At 43.6% G+C, this 25,727-nt stretch overlaps 1 protein-coding gene across 1 annotated transcript; it reads right to left on the reverse strand.

Annotated features, from left to right (window-relative positions):
- Positions 1-14,118: 14,118 nt before the first annotated feature.
- Positions 14,119-15,013, reverse strand: LOC123120583 (gamma-glutamyl peptidase 3-like). Its single transcript, XM_044540588.1, has 2 exons — positions 14,315-15,013; positions 14,119-14,226 (listed from the first exon to the last, which is right to left on the reverse strand). Exons 1-2 carry the CDS (start codon positions 15,011-15,013, stop codon positions 14,119-14,121), a joined length of 807 nt encoding a protein of 268 aa, XP_044396523.1.
- Between the last annotated feature and the right edge of the window lie 10,714 nt (positions 15,014-25,727).

The raw sequence follows: 25,727 nt of genomic DNA on the forward strand, positions 1-25,727 counted from the left end.
TATTGTATTCATACACCTTTATACAAGTTTTCATACAGCAGCAATTTAGAGATTGTTTTTACATCATAATGAGTTATTACATCACTGGGTGAAAGAACCATGGACTAGTTTCAAGTGACATCCACTTGAAACTAATCTGCGGTTCTTTCACCCAATGATATAATATATATATATATATCATCATCATCATATCATTAACAACTTATCATCATAATACATCATTGTCATATAACACCTCCTTATGATCATCGTTTTCATCAATGAGACATCACATAGCAAGTTGGTCACTAGTCATAATCACAACTCCTCCTTATCATCAACTCTAACACATTGTACCACATAATAAACATTGTACCTAGGACCTACTTCTCTCTCATAGGACCTACTACCTTCTCGTAGGTAAAACAGCATAAAACAAGATAGGCCCTGACTCTCCATTATGGAGAATGGAGATTATCTTGTCTCCAATTCTTGCCTTTCGCACAATGCTGCTTCCAAGAACCTCCCTATGACTGACCATACTTTTTCCCATTCTTTGATTATCATGACTTCACCGGTTTTAGAAATACGATATGGACAGGTGTGATTCGTAGGATGACCTGGCTGTATGTTCAAAACATCAAGGCGACCATTCTGAAATATCAGATGAGGCACACAATCCTTTGGGATTTTCTATTGAAAAACATAGTAATAACTTCGTAGTTAGCAATGTAGTTCAGTTTTAGAAGTATGCAAAAGATGCACGGATGTCGTAATAGTAAAAAATCTTACCATGGCATCTCCATGGATGTTACCGTAGTTCAACACGTGCACTAGTGGCACGTATTGACCATAATGTGGACGAGTTTGATAACAGATATTGTAATTCTCAAGATCAGTACAAAATGCGATCAGATGTTTTTTCTCCTGATAAGTTAATTCTGAGTCATCGGTGTAGTAAGTTCTGCCTACCATCTTCCGCACATTGTTTGAAGAATGAAAATAAGTTGTCAATGGAAACAAGTTGTCAACTATTTTGAAATAAACAATATAAATTAGTTAATAACTATGTTTGAGAAACTCACATAGCGATAGAATTGAAAGCGTATCAACAAGGACCCAAATGTCCATATTGTCTTGGTCGATGTCAGGATCACCAAGATCCATGGTGACAAGCATACCCTCATAAAAACCATACATCTTCCAAAGTGCTTCCCAATTTGTGCAACCAAACTGGGTTGCGCTCTCAGAATTGTACAGATTTACTTCAAAATCCATACCATGATGGGTCCTTAGGTGAATTTTTGTTTGTTTCGAAACTTTCATGGTCTTCAAAATCCATCATCTCCAAGACACAGCGTCTTGCATGGCATGTGATAAGCTAGTCGAATTTTAAAAGATGAAAATTACACATTGAAATAGTTGAAGTCGAGCTTAATTACGAAAAAAACACTTGTTGTCGTTGCGTACCGTTTCAAACATCGAAGGTCTCCTGGAGCTTAATTCTGAAGCGCCGATCTTCGTCCAGGTGAGGCCTGTCGCACAGACCTCGGTCGTCGTTGCACCAGTCGCACTCCCCCGGGAGACTTTCGTCATCCAATGACGACATTTCCTATGTTCATAATTCAAAGATTAAACTTGTACAATTAAATATATGTACTACAAAAACTAAATTAGATCATTATTATTCATCACGGGTTGACTATCGGTCTGCCGAGTCTTTTCTTGAAAACTCTCAGCTCACGTGGTGTATATATTCGACCGTCGGTGATGGTCACTCCTCCCTTCGTCCCCGAGTGCATTACACAAAAATGTCTAGCACACAGGAACGAAGGAGAAGCGACCCCCACGACAACAGTCAGGATTCTTCGTCCTCTCATATATGATGGAGCCTCGGCAGATCTAAAGTCAACCCAAAATGTCGTTTAATTATCTTTCTAGAAAATCCAGGCCACTCGATATTTCCTACATATTCTAGCACAAGTCATGCCAAAATTCACGGAAAAATCCGGCATGACCTTTGCTAAAAAAGGACATATCAAGTGCCTGAAATTTGCCGGAACGGAAATTAATCAACACTCCGGCAAAACATAGGCCACTCGGAGGTGTAACCTGCAAACATGACCGACCACTTGGGCAAGCACATATCCTATTTGAGCAACACAAGATATACATGTTTTTATCTACATCATATGAGCATTCAAACTTGATGGTCATTGCATTTCAATGGTGGAAAATATGAACAAAAACATTTCAAAATATCTTATAGGACTCATATTGACATGAAGATTTGGTTGGTCTCACCTCGAGGTCGGAGGGGATCGGTGACGGGGACAACGGCGGGGATGATGGAGGTGCTCCTTGATTTCTGCAAAAACAAAAACTCTATAAGCTATCAACTAATCAAATGCATAAGCCTTACATAGTGGGGTCCAATTTGAGCATTCAAAATAGGAGTACTTCTCCAATTTGAGCATTCAATAAGTAAAATCAAATTGTAAAATAAATAAGTATTCAAATTAGCATGCATTCAATAAGCAAAACTAAATCATCTCTTGCATCCGTACATCGTCGAATATTATCACTAATACATCTCGAATAGTATCATACATATAACATCACTAATACAACTAAAACCCTAGCGAACGACGGGTATCGGCGCGGGCGGTGGACACCCAAAGAGAAGGAACCATCACAGGATCATAGCTCCAGTGAGATCCCTGAAAAACCTGCCAGGTATTGGAGAACCTTCCCTCCAACGCAACCATGTAGCGACGGACGTGCTCGTCCTCCTCGCTGACACGGTGATGTACCACCTCCGCGGGGTCCTCAAGCCTCTGCACCGTCACTGGCCCACGTGACCGCCACCAAAGAAGGTTCAGGTCAACGACGGGCTGGCTCCTCACCAAGCTACGCCCCCGGCAGGTAGCACCTCCCAGTACCAGCCCGGCAGAGCCCAGTCCCGGACATGGCCCCTCTGATTAAGCAGGTGTCCTCCCCCGAGTCGACGACGAGTATGCGGGATAGGCATCGTCAACGTCGATGCGGGAATAATTGCTTTAACTAAAAAAATAACAACTAAATATAAATTTTCTTACTAAAAATAAACTAGTTCTATTAATTCAACTAAACACTTACTGTAAATAAAAATAAACTAGTTCTTACTAAAAATAAACTAGTTCAACTAGTTCTATTAATTTTCTTACTAAAAATACACTAGTTCTTACTAAAAATAAACTAGTTCAACTAGTTCTATTAATTTTCTTACTAATTCTATTAAACACTAGTGCCCTAGTTCTTAAGCATCTACAAGCACTAACTAGTTAGATGAACCCTACCTAGGAACTACTGCCCTAATTAGCATCTAATATTATGAACCCTAACTAATTTGATGCACTCTAAAATTCGATTAACCCTAGAAACCCTAGGTAGGCAGAGGTAGGGGAGGAGGAGGAGGAGGAGGTGTAGGCGTGCTCACCTCGGGTGCCGGCGGAGTTAGGGAGCGGCCGGGGGAGGGGCAGGCGGCGTCGAGGTCGGGGTCGGGGCTTGGGCGCGCGGCGGAGGGCGGGGATGTAGGGTGGCATCGAGGTCAGGGCGGCGTCGAGGGTGTGCGGAGGGCGACGGGAGAGCGGGCGGCGGCCGACGGCGATGCAGGGCGACGACGGCGGCGAGAGCAGATGAGTTCGATTTGGGGGAAGTGGCCGTGGGGAAGAAGGAGGGCGCGGTGTTCCAGGAAAAGCGCTACTGAGACATTAGCTATAGCTAACTTAGCTATAGCGCTGGTGAGAGAACGCGCTACTGCTAAGTTAGCTATAGCGCCTGTCCTGAAAACACGCTGCTACTACGCCTTTCTCCTTTATTTCCCTTTTTCATTTGTTTTCCTTCACATTTTCTTTTTTTCCTTCCCTTTTTCTATTTCTTTCATTTTCATTTACTTTTCTATATGTTTTTTATTTTATTTTCCTTTCATTAGCAGTAGCGCTTTCTGCGTGAAACATGCTGCTATAACAACCTTAGCAGCAGCGCGCTTTGATTAAGCTCGCTACTACTAATGGTAACCTGGCGACAACAGTAGGGGAATTGTAGTTCTAGCGCTTCTTCCCTGAGACGCGCCACTGCTATAAACTTAGCTGCAGCGCGTTTCTTTGCCACGCGCTAGTGGTAAGTAGTAGTAGCGCTTGTTTTTGTCCCGCGCTACTGGTAAGATTCTGTGTATTAGGTTTTCCCTAGTAGTGTGGGGTCGTAGCACGACAACGTCTCGACTGTCTACTACAACAAGTTTTGCACGGTTTCAACGTGGGAGGGCGATGTCGGTGGCGCGCCTTCGGCACGCCTCAGTGCTTGTAGTCGTCACTAGGTGTTCTAGAGATTTGGATGTAATTTTATTTTTTTCTCGTGTTCATTGTACTGTCATGATTGAAAATGAATAGATCAGAAGTTTTCTCGCGAAAAAGAAACAAGAATAGGAGATGTATTTCGAAAGCTTATTCGGCACATATTAGTCGATGTTGTATGTTTGACATGTTGGAAATATGCCCTAGAGGCAATAATAAATGGTTATTATTATATTTCTTTGTTCATGATAATCGTCTATTGTTCATGCTATAATTGTATTGTCCGGAAATTGTAATACATGTGTGAATACATAGACCACAATGTGTCCCTAGTAAGCCTCTAGTTGACTAGCTCGTTGATCAACAGATAGTCATGGTTTCCTGACTATGGACATTGGATGTCATTGATAACGGGATCACATCATTAGGAGAATGATGTGATGGACAAGACCCAATCCTAAGCATAGCATAAAAGATCGTGTAGTTTCGTTTGCTAGAGCTTTTCCAATGTCAAGTATCTTTTCCTTAGACCATGAGATCGTGCAACTCCCGGATACCGTAGGAGTGCTTTGGGTGTGCCAAACGTCACAACGTAACTGGGTGACTATAAAGGTGCACTACGGGTATCTCCGAAAGTGTCTATTGGGTTGGCACGGATCGAGACTGGGATTTGTCACTCCGTGTGACGGAGAGGTATCTCTGGGCCCACTCGGTAATGCATCATCATAATGAGCTCAATGTGACTAAGGCGTTAGTCACGGGATCATGCATTGCGGTACGAGTAAAGAGACTTGCCGGTAACGAGATTGAACAAGGTATTGGGATACCGACGATCGAATCTCGGGCAAGTAACATACCGATTGACAAAGGGAATTGCATACGGATTGATTGAATCCTCGACACCGTGGTTCATCCGATGAGATCATCGTGGAACATGTGGGAGCCAACATGGGTATCCAGATCCCGCTGTTGGTTATTGACCGGAGAGGCGTCTCGGTCATGTCTGCATGTCTCCCAAACCCGTAGGGTCTACACACTTAAGGTTCGGTGACGCTAGGGTTGTAGACATATATGTATGCGGAAACCCGAAAGTTGTTCGGAGTCCCGGATGAGATCCCGGACATCACGAGAGGTTCCGGAATGGTCCGGAGGTGAAGAATTATATATAGGAAGTCCAGTTTCGGCCACCGGGAAAGTTTCGGGGGTTACCGGTATTGTACCGGGACCACCGGAAGGGTCCCGGGGGTCCACCGGGTGGGGCCACCTATCCCGGAGGGCCCCGTGGGCTGAAAGTGGAAGGGAACCAGCCCTTAGTGGGCTGGGGCGCCCCCCTTGGGCCTCCCCCCATGCGCCTAGGGTTGGGAACCCTAGGGGGGGAGTTCCCCCTTGCCTTGGGGGGCAAGGCAACCCCTTCCCCCCCTTGTGGCCGCCGCCCCCCCATGAGATCATCTCTAGGGCCGGCGCCCCCCCAGGGGGCCTATATAAAGGGGGGGGAGGGAGGGCAGCAACCGACAGCCTTGGGCGCCTCCCTCCTCCCCTGCAACACCTCTCTCTCTCTCGCAGAAGCTCGGCGAAGCCCTGCCAGAGACCCGATACATCCACCACCACGCCGTCGTGCTGCTGGATCTCCATCAACCTCTCCTTCCCCCTTGCTGGATCAAGAAGGAGGAGACGTCGCTGCACCGTACGTGTGTTGAACGCGGAGGTGCCGTCCGTTCGGCACTCGGTCATCGGTGATTTGGTTCACGGCGAGTACGACTCCGTCATCCACGTTCATTGGAACGCTTCCGCTCGCGATCTACAAGGGTATGTAGATGCACTCCTTTCCCCTCGTTGCTAGTAGACTCCATAGATGCATCTTGGTGAGCGTAGGAAAATTTTAAAATTATGCTACGATTCCCAACAGTGGCATCATGAGCCAGGCCTATGCGTAGTTACTATGCGCGAGTAGAACACAAAGCAGTTGTGGGCGTTGAGTTTGCCAATTCTTCTTGCCGCTACTAGTCGTTTCTTGTTTCGGCGGCATTGTAGGATGAAGCGGCCCGGACCGACCTTACACGTATGCTTACGTGAGACAGGTTCCACCGACTGACATGCACTAGATGCATAAGGTGGCTAGCGGGTGTCTGTCTCTCCTACTTTAGTCGGAACGGATTCGATGAAAAGGGTCCTTATGAAGGGTAAATAGAAATTGGCAAATCACGTTGTGGTCATACGTAGGTAAGAAAACGTTCTTGCTAGAAACCTACAAACCACGTAAAAACTTGCAACAACAATTAGAGGACGTCTAACTTGTTTTTGCAGCAAGTGCTATGTGATGTGATATGGCCAAAAGATGTGATGAATGATATATGTGATGTATGAGATTGATCATATTCTTGTAATAGGAATCACGACTTGCATGTCGATGAGTATGACAACCGGCAGGAGCCATAGGAGTTGTCTTTATTATTTTATATGACCTGCGTGTCATTGAATAACGCCATGTAATTTACTTTACTTTGTTGCTAAACGCGTTAGCCATACAAGTAGAAGTAATCGTTGGCGTGACGACTTCATGAAGACACAATGATGGAGATCATGATGATGGAGATCATGGTGTCATGCCGGTGACAAAGATGATCATGGTGCCCCGAAGATGGAGATCAAAGGAGCATGATGATATTGGCCATATCATGTCACTATTTGATTGCATGTGATGTTTATCATGTTTTTGCATCTTATTTGCTTAGAACGACGGTAGCAAGTAGGATGATCCCTTATAATAATTTCAAGAAAGTGTTCACCCTAACTGTGCACCGTTGCGAAGGTTCGTTGTTTCGAAGCACCACGTGATGATCGGGTGTGATAGATCCTAACGTTCGAATACAACGGGTGTTGACGAGCCTAGCATGTACAGACATGGCCTCGGAACACACGCAATACACTTAGGTTGACTTGACGAGCCTAGCATGTACATACATGGCCTCAGAACACGGAGGACCGAAAGGTCGAGCATGAGTCGTATAGAAGATACGATCAACATGGAGATGTTCACCGATCTTGACTAGTCCGTCTCACGTGATGATCGGACACGGCCTAGTTAAACTCGGATCATGTTTCACTTAGATGACTAGAGGGATGTCTATCTGAGTGGAAGTTCATTAAATAATTTGATTAGATGAACTCAATTATCATGAACTTAGTCTAAAATCTTTACACTATGTCTTGTAGATTAAATGTCCAACGTTGTCCTCAATTTCAACGCGTTCCTAGAGAAAACCAAGCTGAAAGATGATGGCAGCAACTATACGGACTGGGTCCGGAACCTGAGGCTCATCCTTATAGTAGCCAAGAAAGATTATGTCTTAGAAGCACCGCTAGGTGAAGCACCAATCCCTAAGAACCAAGACGTTATGAACGCTTGGCAGCAGCGTGCTGATGATTACTCCCTCGTTCAGTGCGGCATGCTTTACAGCTTAGAACCGGGTCTCCAAAAGCGTTTTGAGAAACATGGAGCATATGAGATGTTCGAGGAGCTGAAATTGGTTTTCCAAGCTCATGCCCGGGTCGAGAGATATGATGTCTCCGACAAGTTCTTCAGCTGTAAAATGGAGGAGAACAGTTCTGTTAGTGAGCACATACTCAGAATGTCTGGGTTGCACAACCGCTTGTCTCAGCTGGGAGTTAATCTCCCGGATGACGCGGTCATTGACAGAATCCTCCAGTCGCTTCCACGAAGCTACAAGAGCTTTGTGATGAACTTCAATATGCAGGGGATGGAAAAGACCATTCCTGAGGTATATTCAATGCTGAAATCAGCTGAGGTAGAGATCAGAAAAGAACATCAAGTGTTGATGGTGAATAAAACCACTAAGTTCAAGAAGGGCAAGGGTAAGAAGAACTTCAAGAAGGACGGCAAGGGAGTTGCCGCGCCCGGTAAACCAGTTACTGGGAAGAAGTCAAAAAATGGACCCAAGCCCGAGACTGAGTGCTTTTATTGCAAGGAAAGTGGTCACTGGAAGCGGAACTGCCCCAAATACTTAGCGGACAAGAAGAAGGCAGGCAACACCAAAGGTATATGTGATATACATGTAATTGATGTGTACCTTACCAGTACTCGTAGTAGCTCCTGGGTATTTGATACCGGTGCGGTTGCTCATATTTGTAACTCAAAACAGGAACTACGGAATAAACGGAGACTGGCGAAGGACGAGGTGACGATGCGCGTCGGGAATGGTTCCAAGGTCGATGTGATCGCCGTCGGCATGCTACCTCTGCATCTCCCTACGGGATTAGTTTTAAACCTCAATAATTGTTATTTAGTGCCAGCTTTGAGCATGAACATTGTATCTGGATCTCGTTTAATTCGAGATGGCTACTCATTTAAATCCGAGAATAATGGTTGTTCTATTTATTTGAGAGATATGTTTTATGGTCATGCCCCGCTGGTCAATGGTTTATTTTTGATGAATCTCGAACGTGATGTTACACATGTTCATAGTGTGAATACCAAAAGATGTAAAGTTGATAACGATAGTCCCACATACTTGTGGCACTGCCGCCTTGGTCACATTGGTGTCAAGCGCATGAAGAAGCTCCATGCAGATGGACTTTTGGAGTCTCTTGATTACGAATCATTTGACACGTGCGAACCATGCCTCATGGGTAAGATGACCAAAACTCCGTTCTCCGGAACAATGGAGCGAGCAACCAACTTATTGGAAATCATACATACCGATGTGTGTGGTCCAATGAGTGTTGAGGCTCGCGGAGGATATCGTTATGTTCTCACTCTCACTGATGATTTAAGTAGATATGGGTATGTCTACCTAATGAAACACAAGTCTGAAACCTTTGAAAAGTTCAAGGAATTTCAGAGTGAAGTTGAGAATCAACGTGACAGGAGAATAAAATTCTTACGATCAGATCGTGGTGGAGAATATTTAAGTCACGAGTTTGGTGCACACTTAAGGAAATGTGGAATAGTTTCACAACTCACGCCGCCTGGAACACCTCAGAGAAATGGTGTGTCCGAACGTCGTAATCGCACTCTATTGGATATGGTGCGATCTATGATGTCTCTTACCGATTTACCGCTCTCATTTTGGGGTTATGCTTTAGAGACTGCCGCATTCACTTTAAATAGGGCTCCGTCGAAATCCGTTGAGACGACACCGTATGAATTATGGTTTGGGAAGAAACCTAAGCTGTCATTTCTAAAAGTTTGGGGATGCGATGCTTATGTCAAGAACTTCAACCTGAAAAGCTCGAACCCAAATCGGAAAAATGCGTCTTCATAGGATACCCTAAGGAAACTATTGGGTATACCTTCTACCTCAGATCCGAAGGCAAGATCTTCGTTGCCAAGAACGGGTCCTTTCTGGAGAAGGAGTTTCTCTCGAAAGAATTGAGTGGGAGGAAAGTGGAACTTGATGAGGTGATAGTCACCCCTTCCGAACCGGAAAGTAGCGCAGCGCAGGAAAATGTTCCTGTGGTGCCTACACCGACTGGGGAGGAAGTTAATGATGATGATCATGAAGCTTCGGATCAAGTTACTGAACTTCGTAGGTCCACAAGGACACGTTCCGCACCAGAGTGGTACGGCAACCCTGTCCTGGAAATCATGTTGTTAGACAACGGTGAACCTTCGAACTATGAAGAAGCGATGGCGGGCCCGGATTCCGACAAATGGCTAGAAGCCATGAAATCCGAGATAGAATCCATGTATGAAAACAAAGTATGGACTTTGACTGACTTGCCCGATGAGCGGCGAGCCATAGAAAACAAATGGATCTTTAAGAAGAAGACGGACGCAGATGGTAATGTGACCATCTACAAAGCTCGACTTGTCGCTAAGGGTTATCGACAAGTTCAAGGGGTTGACTACGATGAGACTTTCTCACCCGTAGCGAAGCTGAAGTCCGTCTGAATCATGTTAGCAATTGCCGCATACTATGATTATGAGATATGGCAGATGGACGTCAAAACGGCATTCCTTAATGGCTTCCTTAAGGAAGAGTTGTATATGATGCAGCCGGAAGGTTTTGTCGATCCTAAGAATGCTAACAAAGTATGCAAGCTCCAGCGCTCAATCTATGGGCTGGTGCAAGCATCTCGGAGTTGGAACATTCGCTTTGATGAGATGATCAAAGCGTTTGGGTTTACACAGACTTATGGAGAAGCCTGTGTTTACAAGAAAGTGAGTGGGAGCTCTGTAGCATTTCTCATATTATATGTGGATGACATACTATTGATGGGAAATGATATAGAATTCTTGGAAAGTATAAAGGCCTATTTGAATAAGTGTTTTTCAATGAAGGACCTTGGAGAAGCTGCTTATATATTAGGCATCAAGATCTATAGAGATAGATCAAGACGCCTCATTGGTCTTTCACAGAGTACATACCTTGACAAGATATTGAAGAAGTTCAATATGGATCAGTCCAAGAAGGGGTTCTTGCCTGTATTGCAAGGTGTGCAATTGAGCACGGCTCAATGCCCGACCACGGCAGAAGATATAGAAAAGATGAGTGTCATCCCCTATGCCTCGGCCATAGGGTCTATTATGTATGCCATGCTGTGTACCAGACCTGATGTAAACCTTGCCGTGAGTTTGGTAGGAAGGTACCAAAGTAATCCCGGCATGGAACACTGGACAGCGGTCAAGAATATCCTAAAGTACCTGAAAAGGACTAAGGATATGTTTCTCGTTTATGGAGGTGACGAAGAGCTCGTCGTAAAGGGTTACGTCGACGCTAGCTTCGACACAGATCTGGATGACTCGAAGTCACAAACCGGATACGTGTATATTTTGAATGGAGGAGCAGTAAGCTGGTGCAGTTGCAAGCAAAGCGTCGTGGCGGGATCTACATGTGAAGCGGAGTACATGGCAGCCTCAGAGGCAGCACAGGAAGCAGTCTGGATGAAGGAGTTCATTACCGACCTAGGGGTGATTCCCAATGCGTCGAGCCCGATGACTCTCTTCTGTGACAACACTGGAGCCATTGCCCTTGCGAAGGAGCCCAGGTTTCACAGGAAGACCAGGCATATCAAGCGTCGCTTCAACTCCATTCGTGAAAGTGTTCAAAATGGAGACATAGATATTTGTAAAGTACATACGGAACCTGAATGTAGCAGATCCGTTGACTAAACCTCTCCCTAGGCAAAACATGATCAACACCAGGACGCAATGGGTGTTCGATTCATCACAATGTAACTAGATTATTGACTCTAGTGCAAGTGGGAGACTGTTGGAAATATGCCCTAGAGGCAATAATAAATGGTTATTATTATATTTCTTTGTTCATGATAATTGTCTATTGTTCATGCTATAATTGTATTGTCCGGAAATCGTAATACATGTGTGAATACATAGACCACAACGTGTCCCTAGTAAGCCTCTAGTTGACTAGCTCGTTGATCAACAGATAGTCATGGTTTCCTGACTATGGACATTGGATGTCATTGATAACGGGATCACATCATTAGGAGAATGATGTGATGGACAAGACCCAATCCTAAGCATAGCATAAAAGATCGTGTAGTTTCGTTTGCTAGAGCTTTTCCAATGTCAAGTATCTTTTCCTTAGACCATGAGATCGTGCAACTCCCGGATACCGTAGGAGTGCTTTGGGTGTGCCAAACGTCACAACGTAACTGGGTGACTATAAAGGTGCACTACGGGTATCTCCGAAAGTGTCTGTTGGGTTGGCACGGATCGAGACTGGGATTTGTCACTCCGTGTGACGGAGAGGTATCTCTGGGCCCACTCGGTAATGCATCATCATAATGAGCTCAATGTGACTAAGGCGTTAGTCACGGGATCATGCATTGCTGTACGAGTAAAGAGACTTGCCGGTAACGAGATTGAACAAGGTATTGGGATACCGACGATCGAATCTCGGGCAAGTAACATACCGATTGACAAAGGGAATTGCATGGATTGATTGAATCCTCGACACCGTGGTTCATCCGATGAGATCATCGTGAACATGTGGGAGCCAACATGGGTATCCAGATCCCGCTGTTGGTTATTGACCGGAGAGGCGTCTCGGTCATGTCTGCATGTCTCCCGAACCCGTAGGGTCTACACACTTAAGGTTCGGTGACGCTAGGGTTGTAGAGATATATGTATGCGGAAACCCGAAAGTTGTTCGGAGTCCCGGATGAGATCCCGGACATCACGAGAGGTTCCGGAATGGTCCGGAGGTGAAGAATTATATATAGGAAGTCCAGTGTCGGCCATCGGGAAAGTTTCGGGGGTTACCGGTATTGTACCGGGACCACCGGAAGGGTCCCGGGGGTCCACCGGGTGGGGCCACCTATCCCGGAGGGCCCCGTGGGCTGAAAGTGGAAGGGAACCAGCCCTTAGTGGGCTGGGGCGCCCCCCTTGGGCCTCCCCCCATGCGCCTAGGGTTGGGAACCCTGGGGGGGAGTTCCCCCTTGCCTTGGGGGGCAAGGCAACCCCTTCCCCCCCTTGTGGCCGCCGCCCCCCCATGAGATCTCATCTCTAGGGCCGGCGCCCCCCCAGGGGGCCTATATAAAGGGGGGGGGGAGGGAGGGCGGCAACCGACAGCCTTGGGCGCCTCCCTCCTCCCCTGCAACACCTCTCTCTCTCTCGCAGAAGCTCGGCGAAGCCCTGCCAGAGACCCGATACATCCACCACCACGCCGTCGTGCTGCTGGATCTCCATCAACCTCTCCTTCCCCCTTGCTGGATCAAGAAGGAGGAGACGTCGCTGCACCGTACGTGTGTTGAACGCGGAGGTGCCGTCCGTTCGGCACTCGGTCATCGGTGATTTGGATCACGGCGAGTACGACTCCGTCATCCACGTTCATTGGAACGCTTCCGCTCGCGATCTACAAGGGTATGTAGATGCACTCCTTTCCCCTCGTTGCTAGTAGACTCCATAGATGCATCTTGGTGAGCGTAGGAAAATTTTAAAATTATGCTACGATTCCCAACATGACATTCAGTCAATGTTCGTGTTCGTACAAGTTTTGCATGACATTTGTGAACATTTTAATGACAATTTTAATTGGTCGGGAGTGGCAGTTTCTTGAGAACAACGTAACATTTTTTGAAATATCATGTTGTTTTCGAGAGGGGCCGCACTATGCGTCGGCCGTGCAGAATACTTTGCAACAAAGCGTATGTTGCAGAAAATCTTTTGCAACATAGATGATGTTGCAGATTTTTTTTCTTTACTATTTTTGCAATATGAGTGTCGTTGCAGGAAAAAATCGTAACACAGACAATGTTGCCGAAAATATTTGTATTTTGTTCGTCATCCTTTTTTTGCAATATGGGTGTTGTTGCGGAAGGCAATTGCAACACACATGGTGGTGTTGCAGAAAGAGAGACACAAAGAATACGCGTATATGTATAGAGGAGGCGGCGAATGGCTCGTGTGCGATACACCGGCCGAAGACAAGCGTTTCCCTTTAAAGAATCTATCAGTCCGATACAACTAAAACTATCAAGAACACGTTTGAAATGCCGTACTCCCTTTGTGAATGATCGCCAGTTAGCTTGGTTCCCAAAATAAAAACCAAATGTCAGCATACGGTCTGCTTGTCCTCGAATTTTCTGTCACTGCCTGATAACTATACAAAATTTTTATTTTTCTCTCTCAAAAAAGAAATGTACAATATTTTGTCAAAAATATAGATGTATATAACAACAACAATCTGTATGAGTCTGCACATAATCTGACGACCAAGCTTTGTCCAATCAAATACCGCAGATAATAAGCTGGCATTAATTAACACCACGCCGCTAGTGCCAATAGATGGTTTATTTATGATCATATATGTGCACCATGCTAGTACAATTCTTCAGCCTTCAGGAAACTTTTGCAGAGGTTGAGCCAGAACTCCCTGTCAGCGCTAGTAGCCTCCAGCTGCCTCTTCACGTCCTTAGCGAACGACACCTGCAACGTGCAAACTGGCAAATCAGATCCGATATATCGTGGATTGACAATGGCATCATGCACCACATAGCTAGAGGGAAGCACTCACGGTGATGGATTGGCTGGTGGAGAGGCGGTCGACGAGGCTGAGGAGTATGTCGCCGGTGTACTCCGGGTGGCCCTGGATTCCCAGCACGTGGTCGCCGACGCAGAACATCTCCACGCCGGTCTTGTCCGAGGACGCCAGCACGTCGGCGCCCAGCGGCGCCTCCCAGACCTCGTCCTGGTGGCACTCGGTGATCTTGGCGTACCGGGGAAGGTCCCGCAGCGCGTCGAGGAACCTCCACGGCGGCAGCGTCGCCGCCATGGCCACCTCCCGGATGCCGATGTCCCACCCGCCGCGCCTGGCCTTCCCGACGCGGCCGCCCAGAGCGCGGCATACCACCTGGTGGCCGAAGCAGATGCCGAGGACGCGCTTCCGGGCGGCGACGGCCTCCTGGACGAGGAGGCACAGCCGCAGTATCCACAGCTCGTCGGCGTACGCGTCGTAAGGGCTGCCGCTGATGACGAAGCCGTCGTATCGTCCGATGTCGTCCAGGTCGGGCAGCTCCCCGTCCACCGCCCGGAACATGTCCCACGTCTCGCAGACGTCGCCGTTGCCATCGCCGTCGTCGCCAGAGCCAAACGCACTCACGAAGACATTGAAGTAGCCGCCGTACACCTTGAGCACGTACTCCGAGTCCCGGGCCGCCAGCAGCAGTGCGTACCTCCTGCTCGTCCTTGGCTCGTCAGCTGCCACAATCTTCATGGCCGATAATCGGACCGGTTCTTTCAGCTGGAAGAAGGTAGGCTAGATCAAGCTGAGCTGAGCTTATAGCGCGCGCTTTGCAAATGTGAGTAGGATTGGCTGTGGTGTGTGATCAGCTGGCGACAAGCGCTGGCATTTATAGAGGCCGGTCGGGAGAAGGAGAGAACGTGAACACGAGGAGTGAATCAATGGCGACAACAAGCACGCTTTGGGAATACATGCACGCTCTGGAGAGACTTGTTTTTGCATGGTTGAATTCTTGGTCTGACACGACCAATGCAACTTCCATCGGCAGCCTAGAAGAACCGATCAGACGGCCAATACATATTTTCTCTGGTCGATCATGCATGCGACCAACTATGCAGCACGAAATGATATGATCGGTACGGCAAGCTTTTTACGGAGGTCGTCTTGGTAGCCATATTAGTCAGCAGCCGTCTGATCATGGTTTTGTGGGGGGAGACTTTGTCAAAATGCCGTTCAAGATCTCTGTGCACTTTTTTTTGGCTCTCCGCGTTAAAGAAATCGTCGGCTTCCTCATTTGTTTTGGAAGTAATAATTAGCAGCCTGAGACCAATGGAGACCAATACCCTCATACGAAGAACGAAGAATACGAATCGACGTAAAATTGAATCTGTTCCTTGAAGAGTTCTCCATTTGTCTTATTTTGGAGCACATATATGCAAACACTTCATATCATCAAGTGGATGTAAGTACCGTATCCTATATCCACTTCTTCTTTTTCAAAAAAATAAAAATACATACAAGCATTCCGTGTCAGCATACACTTATGTACTCTATGGGATAAGTCCCACCTCAACATGTAATTATGCATGCGAAAATATCCATCACAACATTCAGTTATGCATGGAAAAATGTTTTCCATTCAATTATATTATACTTATATTCAATAAATATTGTTACAACTATACATAATCAAATATTATAAGTCATAAGTAGTTTTAGTTTCATTTTAGCTACCTGCAAGTCGCCTGGAAATTGAATTTGCATCAGTCAAATTTTCTGGCTGTTGATTGCTACTCCAAGATTCGTGCTCTTTTTTCTTTCTTTTGTATGGTAAATCTTGTTTTTGGCGAGGAATTTTTAGTGAAATCAGTTTTGGGCTAGTCAATTGGTTCATGCGCTGAAGCCCAGTTAGCTGTGCGACCAAGCCCTTCCCTCCCTTCCTTCATTTTTTCTATTTTTATTCATTTTTTCTTTTATTTTTTTATCAAGTTTTCCATTTTTTTCTTATGCATATTTTTGTGAGGTTAAGTGAGTTGTAAATGTATTCATGCAAGCGTTGTACAATGAGCGTGTGAATTTGCTTTATTTCATTTTCTTTGTTCTTCAAGGGTAATACCAATTCATCTATTCATTTCTTCTTTGTGAAGTTTCTTCTTTGTGAAAACCAATACCACTAATTCATTCTTCCTAAAACTTTACTATTTTGATTTAGTTTTTATTCCACTTTCTTTCTTCAAAAAGGTTAATACCATTACAACAAATTCCTTATTTCTTAGAAAATTTCATTATTTTTATTTTTTTGAGTTTTAATTACATTTTATTTCTTTTTAATGGTAATACCAACGCCACTAATTCATTCATTCTTAGGAAATTTCATTTTCGTGATATTCCCATCATATATCCTTATACATGCATATTAAAAAAGTAATTCCTTTGTAAATTTTGTGCAAATTTTGTCATTATTTTCCACGAATATGTTATTTTATTTTATTTTTATTAAAGGGTAATACCATGCTACTAATTCATTATTCCATAGAAAACTTCATCATTTTGAAATTATAGTTTTTATATAATTTTCTTCTTAATGGGTAATACAATTTTCATTAATTCATTCTTCCTTATAAATTTCATTATTTGATTTTTTTTGTTTTTTTGTTTTTTTTTCTTAAAGGGTAATACGAATACCACTAGTTCATTCTTCCTAAGAAAACTTCATTATTTCAATTTGGTTTTTCTTTCATTTTATTTATTCTTAAATGGTAATGCTATTGCAACTAATTCAGTCTTTATTAGAAAACTTCATATTTTCATTTTTTTAAGTTTTCATTCATTTTCCTTCCTCCTTAATCATAATACCAAAGCTACTTTTTTGTGAAAATCCACTAACATATTCTTATACTTGCAAATGATATAAAAAAAACGTAATTCCTGTGTAGATTTTGTGCAAATTGTTTTCGTTATTTTCCACTAATACGTTTTTTATTTCTTTTTCTTAAAGGATAATATCAATGCTACTAATTCATTCTTCCATTGAAAACATCATTATTTCTATTTTTTGTTATTATATAAATTTTCTTCTTCTTAAAGATAATACCATTGCCATTAATTCATTATTTCGATTATTTTTATATTTTTATTGTTTATACTTAAAGAGTAATACCAATACCAGTAGTACATTCTTCTTTAGAAAACTTCATATTTTGATTTATTTTTAATTTAATTTAATTTCTTCTTGAATGATAATGCCATTGCTACTACTTCAATCTTTCTTAGAAAACTTCATTATTTATATGTTTTTTAATTTCATTTTGTTTCTTCCTTAATTGTAATACCAATGCCACAAATTCATTCATTTCTTTGGAAACTCTTTGTGTGAAAATTCTGCTATTATATGCGTATACTTGCATATTATAAAAAAGAAATTTCTATTCAATTTTGTGCATATTTTGTCATTATTTGTTTTAGTTTTTGTTTCATTTTCTTCTTCTTCAAGAGTAATACCAATGTCACTAATTCTTTCTTTCTTATAAAATTTCTCTATTTTTTATTTCTTAGGTTTTATTTCATTTTGTTTCTTCTTTGAGGAAAAGCCAATGCTACTAGTTTATTCCCTCTAACGAAACTTCCCTTTTTTTTACAAAAAATCCATTATTATATGCTTATACGTGCATATTCTAAAAATAATTTATATGTAATCGTGTCCAAAATTTTCATTTTTTTAGTTTTTGAATTATCTTTCTTCTCAAAGGGTAATAATAGTGCAACTAATTTATTGTTTCTGAGAAAACTTCATTATGTTGATTCTTTTTAGTTTTGTTTCTTTTTCTTGCTTCTTTAAGGGTAATACAAGTGCCACAAATTCATTCCTTCTTTGGAAAAAGTTTCCACTATTATATACATATACATATTATTAAAAAATACAATTTTACGTAAATTATGTGCAAATTTATTTGGTATTTTTATTTTTTTCCTCATAGAAAGTAATACCAATGCAACTAATTCATTCATTCTTAGGAAACTCTTTTTTTTTGTGAAAACTCTATTACTATATGCTTAATCTTTCATTTTATAGAAAAAGCGCAATTTCTAGGTAAATTATGTATGAATTCTGTTCTTATTCTCTTTCTTCTTAAAGGGTATTACCGATGCCACTAATTCATTATGTCTTAGAAAACTTTCTTTTTTCTAAAAATTCCACTATTATATGTGTATTCTTGCATATTATAAAAAGGGCTATTTATGTGTAAATTGTACGCAAATTTTGTGGTTATTTTGTTCATTTTTTTAGTTTTCTTCATTCTTAAAGGGTAATACCAATGCCCCTAATTCGTTTTCTCCAAAAAAATCTTTTATGTAGAATTTCTATTATTATGTGCTTATTCTTGCATATTATAAAAGTGCGATTTTTGGTGTAAATTGTGCGCAAATTATGTCATTATTTGTAGCCCCGAGCGTCCGCCTAATTTGTTAGTACGGTTCGTCAAATACGGTTATCTGGTAAATACGACTATGCTACTTTGGTTAATATGGTATAAATAACTCTATGGTTCGGTTTTGGTTGATACCATACTACCAAAATTGATGCGAATTTGATAGTAGCAACATGATTAGATGTGACAAAACTAGAAAAAAAAATCTTACGTCTAGACCCATATAGTTGAAATCAATAAATGAGTCACAGATAATCATGAGGTAGAGCACAACTATTGAACTGTACACAACTAAGAAATACATACAATTGAACTGTAGTACTACACCAAACGATAACTACAAGCCCTAATCACTTAATTAGGTAGTCCAGTACTCGTCCCGGCAAAAAGGTGCTAAATAACTCATGTTCTACTAATTTTATTTCTCACGGGCAGGGGATCGAGAGGCTTGTGAGTCATGCGTACTTCTTAGCCGACAAAGAGAGACAAAGGACAAAAGAAAATTGGTTGATGGAGGGATCATGATTCTAGGCTATTGCTATGGGCTGGCACCACGTTGACTGAATCAAAATGCTTGAGTAAGGCTATCCCAGGAAATCGATTGAACTACAATTTTGGTTAGTCAACTTTTGTTATATATGGTTGTTTTGTGTTGGCTTGATCAGAAATAATGGCAAGTGAAAAAGTGTCGGTCCATTTTAATTTTATTTCTCATGTTATCAACCTAAATTTTCATCAACCAATTCATGCGGCATCATCTAGTTATCAAGTGCGTGTAAGCCCTACATATTCCATTTTCCAACACATGCAAGCATTCACACTCAATTTCCTTGCACATGTAATGCCTGCACATCATCAAGTACATTTAAGCCCTCCACATCATCAATTTATATATATTATTGTCGTTTAAGCGACAATTACTTTGACTGAAGTAGAAGTCTATGAGGCACTATACTTTCTACACTTCAGAGTCACGAGAGCGACCCGGGAGGCAGTTTCCGCGTCAAAAAGAGTGAATTACTTTGCTTTCGTTCACAAGCTAGGAGCGAATTTCCTGGTCTTAGTTCAGCGTCCGGTCTACTAGTTCTTGAATTTTTATGTCCCTACCTGATAATGACAACATTTTAAGTATAAAAAGATGGGTTAATTATCATTTTGCCCTCAGTAGTGTCCATGTGCTCAGTTTTACCCTCAGATGCGAATTGTGCTCAGTTTTGCCCCTAGTCCGAGCGCACCGACTCGTTCCGTGAACTCAGCCGTCTCCGTCAGGTCAACCTTTTGACTCGGCCCTTACAGGTGGGACCAGGCGGCAGAGACGGCCAATTTTATTCCGACCGTTGCACGCGTGGCTTGAGGGACCCAGCAGAGAGCCGTTGAGCAGAGAGCCATTGCAGGTGTGCTATATAAGCGGGCGACAGCGGCGGTGACCACGGCGACAGAGAGCACGGCGGTGACCACGGCGAGAGGGAGAGAGCACGGCGGTGGGAAGCTAGCTGTGGAGGGCGCGGCGGTGGGAAGCTAGCTGTGGAGGGCGCGGTGGCGTTGAGATCCCCTTCGGCTCCGAGCTCCATGTCTTCCTCAAGCTCCCGCGCCACCTCGCGGATGTAGAGCCCAGCGCGTGTGGACTTGCCTGTCTTCGTCTGTCCGCGGTGCCGGGCGGGCGTTGATCGGAGGGTTTCTCACACACCGAGGAACCAGAATCATCCGTTCTACGTGTGCAGCGAGAATGGGGTAAGAATTGGGGCAATTGCACCATTTTCATGGTCGGGATCTTTGAGCAATGGGTTGATCTGTTTGGTGTTCATGCAGGTGACATGCTTCTTTCTTTGGGTCGATGCTCTGGCCAAGACTCTGATGAATGAACTGCAAGAAGAGCATGAAGAATGGTTGCGCATGCTGCCACGAACGGCAGTGGCCGCAGCACGAGCTCCGGAAGAAGAGATGGAGGGCGAAGCACGCACTGACAGAGAGCTAGCTGTTGAGCTTAGGATGTTGAAGAAGAAGGTTAGGAAGCTTGAATACCAAGCACTACCAATACCCATTTGCAAATACTTTTGGGCATTTGTAGGTATGGTAATCGCACTGGTTGTAATGTTGAAAATGTATGGAAAGACATGAATTATGGAGGAATTTGTAATATTGAAATTGTATGAGAAATTCACCTAGTTTAAATGTTGGTTAAAGTTGTTTAAATGTTGAAACAAAAAGAGAAGAAGTGACCAACATTTAAATATGTTGAAAAAAAAGAGAAGAAATGAGGAATTCAGAAACTTTTGATCAATGAAATGCAGCTCTCTGCTCTGCCTTTCTGTCCAAAAAAAGGTTGCTCTTGGCCAAATTCAGAGCGTAGAGCCAAGTGCAGGCTAGACTAATGGGCCAACTGCATCCAATTAGGCCCATTCGGGGGTTCTCTTGCATATTTTTCTGTTTTCTGTTCTGATTTAATTTAGGCAGTAAATCATAATGCTGAAACTTTTTGTGGAAGCTAATTGAATTATTCCGGAGCCAAACAATTAAGGTTAGAATTTTTTTGGAGCTGTTAATTAATCCAATTCAAATACACCGTGATTTAAATCAAAGACCAAAATGTCATGGAAAATGTGCCTCAGCTCTGGTAGAGGTTTACACCTGGTGCCAAAATAAATGAACATTTTTTAAGGGCATTACATTGAGAAAAAAATAATTTGTCTAAAAATGAAGGGTGGAAAATGCACAAAAAATTGGTGCAACTAGGGACTCGAACCCAGGACCGTGTGGGTTTGTGGTGTTTAGGGCTGCGCTGGTAACTGCTAGGACAGATGGCAAGACTTTGACATGGGTAGGGAAGGAAGGTATACATAGTGAGACTGTGATTTTTTTTAAAAAAAATAGTGAGACCGTGAAGGTTTGCACACGCGTGAGAGTGGTTTTCCTTTGTTTTGCACTGAAATTTTGGAGGGTTGGAAGGTTGAAAATGTATGTTTGCAATGCCACATGATTTTGGTTAGAGTGGCACTTGGTTTAGGGTTAGAGTGACACTTGGTTTAGGATTTAAAGGGAATAAATTTGCATGTTAGTTCATGACTTTTTTTGAATGAAACAGAGGGCTTCTCACCCCCTCCGATTTTCATTAATGAAAACCACAAGTTCTCGAACTTCATGACTTGGTTTAGGGAAGAAATGATATGTTTGGGCACGGACATTTTTTAACACACATAATAAACCCTAATAACTTAGATAAGATGCAACACACCATTACAATAGAAAAGCAACAATAATAAGTTCACGGACAGTTCACGGACACATGACGAAACATGACACGACACGACATAGAAAAGCAACAAAATAAAAAACGAAACATGACGAGCTTGACTCCGGGCTTGAACATCTTCATCTTGACCTCCTTTTTCGACCTTGGCCGCGCGCGAACCTTCAACACTGTCTTCATCTTCACACCTCCTCCTCCTCGTCGTAGGGAAGGGAGTGCATCTGGCCTAGAGCGGGGAAGAAGATGTTGGTGTAGATGGTGTAGATGGCCTCGCAGCCGCACCAAAACCCTACAATAATCTGCGCTCGTAGTTGGTGTAGATGTTGTAGACGGTGAAGAAGATGGCCTCACAGCCGCACCAAAAGACTTGGCCGAGGAGCTCACGCGCGTCAAACGGGTTGGTGAAGGTGACCGTGAACACTAGGAGGATGCCGCCGCGGTCACGAACCTCGTTGAGGGTGAACATCCTCGGCGAGCCCCGTGGGAGGTGGGCATAGCCGGCTCTGAGGAAGGCGCAGGTGAGTTCGACGGAACCCCTCTACCTTGAAATAGCCCACACACGGAGCTCCCTCTCCACGAGCACGCCCGGTGGGTAGCGCAGCTCCGGCACGACAGGCGGACGGTTGAAGGTCGGCCCGTTGAACTGCATCTTCACTTGGTCTCGCTTGGGGAGGGCTCGGTCGCTTGGGTGTTTGAAGTTGGAGAGAATGGATCGGCTCTGGCTTGTGGGTGGGAGAGGAAGAGAGGCACCCCATTTATAGGCCTGTGGGTGGGAGAGGAAGAGAGAAAGGGTGAGAACGGTGCGTGTGTGAATCCGGACGCGTGTGTGTATCCGGACACGTGTGTGTATCCATTACGTTTTGCACTCTTAAATTTTTGCACGAAAACGATGCATGGGGCGCGTGCGTGCATCTGAATCACAGCATAGCTCTTTGACCGGGCGGTGCATGTGAATCGCTGCCTTGAACCACTGCCATGAACCACCTAGCTCGCCTCGCTCGCATGCATGCACGTCGCCGCCTCCCGCGCATGCAAACCCACGTCGCCGCCTCCCATGCATGCAAGGCCCGGAAAGGCTGAGACGGGCTATTTACTGTGGTCTCAGGCCCAGACAACGAGACGGCCCAACGGTCCATCCAGCGCGCCCGGTATTTGTTAAAAAAAAATCTCCCAGCCAATCAGATTGCATCTCCCGGATCGCCCCCTCCTCCCCGCAGATTCCTTCTAGAAGGTTTAGATCGACGGCCCTTGATCGCCGCTAGGGTTAGATGAACGGTCCTTGTTCAGTTCTAGGGTTAGCGGGGTTTGGGAGGGGTTTGGAGCAGTCAAAGCTATGTTTGACCAGATTTCAAATGAGCATAATAAATTAAATAAAAATCAGAAAAACAAAAAACCTGCGCACATAGTCTTCTTATGTCATATACTAACGATTCAAGTTGATAAACAAGGTTTACATACATTTAAACGATAAGTTCATGTGTATTGTGTGATATCTCGAGTATCTCAAACTCTCTTGTATGAAGTGAAGAGAAGTGTTTTGGGGAAATGAACATGAAAATTTCAAAAAACTCACCATAGCTTCATTTTGGAGTGACTAAGAAGGATCCAGGCTTAGTTTTTCATTTTGATGTTTTACACTGGTTTAAATCTTGGTCAAAGTTAAGTTTGACCAGAATTCAAATGAGCAAAACAAATTAAAAAAAATCAAAAAATGGAAAAACCAGCGCACATAGTCTATATATATAGAATATATGTGTAAGAAAGTTATTTGGCTGATTTAGACAAGGTCGAAAAAAACTTGCTTAGAAATGAGGCCGTTTACCCTACCTTTGGACCCCTCTTTTTAGCACATTTTTCATGAAAATTTCAAAAACCTCACCACAGCTTCATTTTGGATTGACTAAGAAGGATCCAGGCTTAGTTTTTCATTTTGATGTTTTAGACTTGTTTAAATCTTGGTCAAGGTTAGGTTTGACCAGAATTTAAATGAGCAAAACAAAATTCAAAAAAATCAAAAAAGGAAAAACCATGTGCTCATTCAAACATCATCCAACAGTCATCATGTCAAACATACTTCTAACATAGGTCCAACATCATCCAACAGAAATACAACATGTCAAGTGATAAATGTTTCATAATACAACATCATCCCTCATTCATAATGTTTCATAATTATTCATATATAGCGTTGGGGCTTCTGTCTGTTCCTTGAGCTTCTTCCCATCACTTTGCTCCTCGTGCACCTTGTGCTCATTGCTTCTTCTCTTCTCCTCTTGGTTGTTGGTACCTTGCGCGTCTTCTTCAAAGCTATCATAGAGCTTTGCAAAACATAAACGGTAATGAGATCATGTCAAGTGATAAATGTACATTAGTATTTGACCCTTGCAAGATTAACATACCTAGCAGAACTCACAACAACAGAAGGTTGGTCACCATTTGGAGCCTCACTTGGATCATCATTTGGAGCCTCACTTGGATCACCATGATCACCATTTGGAGCCTCACTTGGATCACCATGATCACTATTTTGAGCCTCACTTGGATCACCATTTGGAGCCTCACTTGAATCATTATTTGGAGGATATTTTGGATCATCGTCAAAATCATGCGGCTGTTGACCATCATCATTCGGAACCTCGTCAAAATCCTCATCTGATGCAACCGGCTATTGACCATCATTTTCATCATCTGTTGAGGCAACCGGCTGCTGACCAACATTTTCATTGAAGCCTTCATCAAAACTCTCGCCGAACGCTGGATCTACTATGTTATCACAATACTTACCAAAATGACCAGACCCACCACACCTTGTGCACTTACGCTTCCTCGCTCCAAGTACAGCTCCTTCGCTGCGAGGTCTGATTCGACTCTTCCTTGGTCTACCTGCTGCTCTCTTCAGAACTGGAGCGCAAAGCTTGAATCCAGGGTCCACCATATCCCATTGTGTTTTCCCTCCATAGCAGGCTAGGCATAAGCATATGTGGCTTTGAACCTTGCAACAGAGTAGTAATCATGCACATACTGCTGTATGTTCCCTGCTGGACCTGGGAGAGAAGTGATGAAAAACAAGGCATGAATGCATGGCAACCCAGTTATCTGCCATTGCCTACAACTGCAAGTTCTAGCTTCTAAATCCACTGGATATCTCCATTCCCTCTTCTCTTTATCCAAATATGATATCTCTGCTGTGGTACCCGAGCAAAGAGTCATGTTCATTTCCAAGCCTGTTGTCTTCTGCTTCAATTCATTCATCACGGCAGGTATGATAATGTGGCCCATGAATTTTGCCTCGGCTATTCCTGCACGATAATGAAATTTCTGCATGTATTCTATCCTTATCCTGTCAAGCAAATCCACCACATAATGACCCTTTAGTTTCTGGATCGTTGAGTTGAAAGACTCTGCTAGATTATTGTGCACATAGTCAACTTTGCTCACTTCACTGAATTGGCTTCCGGCCCATAACTTGGAGTGGTGTGTTTCCAAGTATCCTTTCACTTTGGGATTCATGTATAACTGCCTCAAGTGGTAGTTGTGCTTCTTCACACTGCAAGTCAAAGATGCTGGCCATAAATTGTCGGTATACACCTTTCCTTTGAATTTCTTCATGAAATTTGCAGCAAGGTGACGCATGCATTCCCTATGCTCTACTCCAGGGAACACATTGTCCATGGCCACTTCTAAACCTTTGCAGGCATGTGTATGAATGACCAACCCATTGGGATGTCCAATAGCCCGGCGCAGATTATGCAAAAACCAAGTCCAGCTCTCCTCAGACTCTGTCTCTAGC

The sequence above is a fragment of the Triticum aestivum genome, chromosome 5D (assembly GCF_018294505.1).
Source record: "Triticum aestivum cultivar Chinese Spring chromosome 5D, IWGSC CS RefSeq v2.1, whole genome shotgun sequence".
Taxonomy (NCBI): Eukaryota; Viridiplantae; Streptophyta; class Magnoliopsida; order Poales; family Poaceae; genus Triticum; species Triticum aestivum.

Excerpts from the sequence above, each read along its gene's own strand:
- LOC123120583 (XM_044540588.1), bottom strand. The coding sequence starts at position 15,013 with ATGAAGATTGTGGCAGCTGACGAGCCAAGGACGAGCAGGAGGTACGCA. Across the intron at positions 14,227-14,314 it reads CCACCAGCCAATCCATCACC|GTGTCGTTCGCTAAGGACGT; the intron begins GTGAGTGCTTCC and ends TGCACGTTGCAG.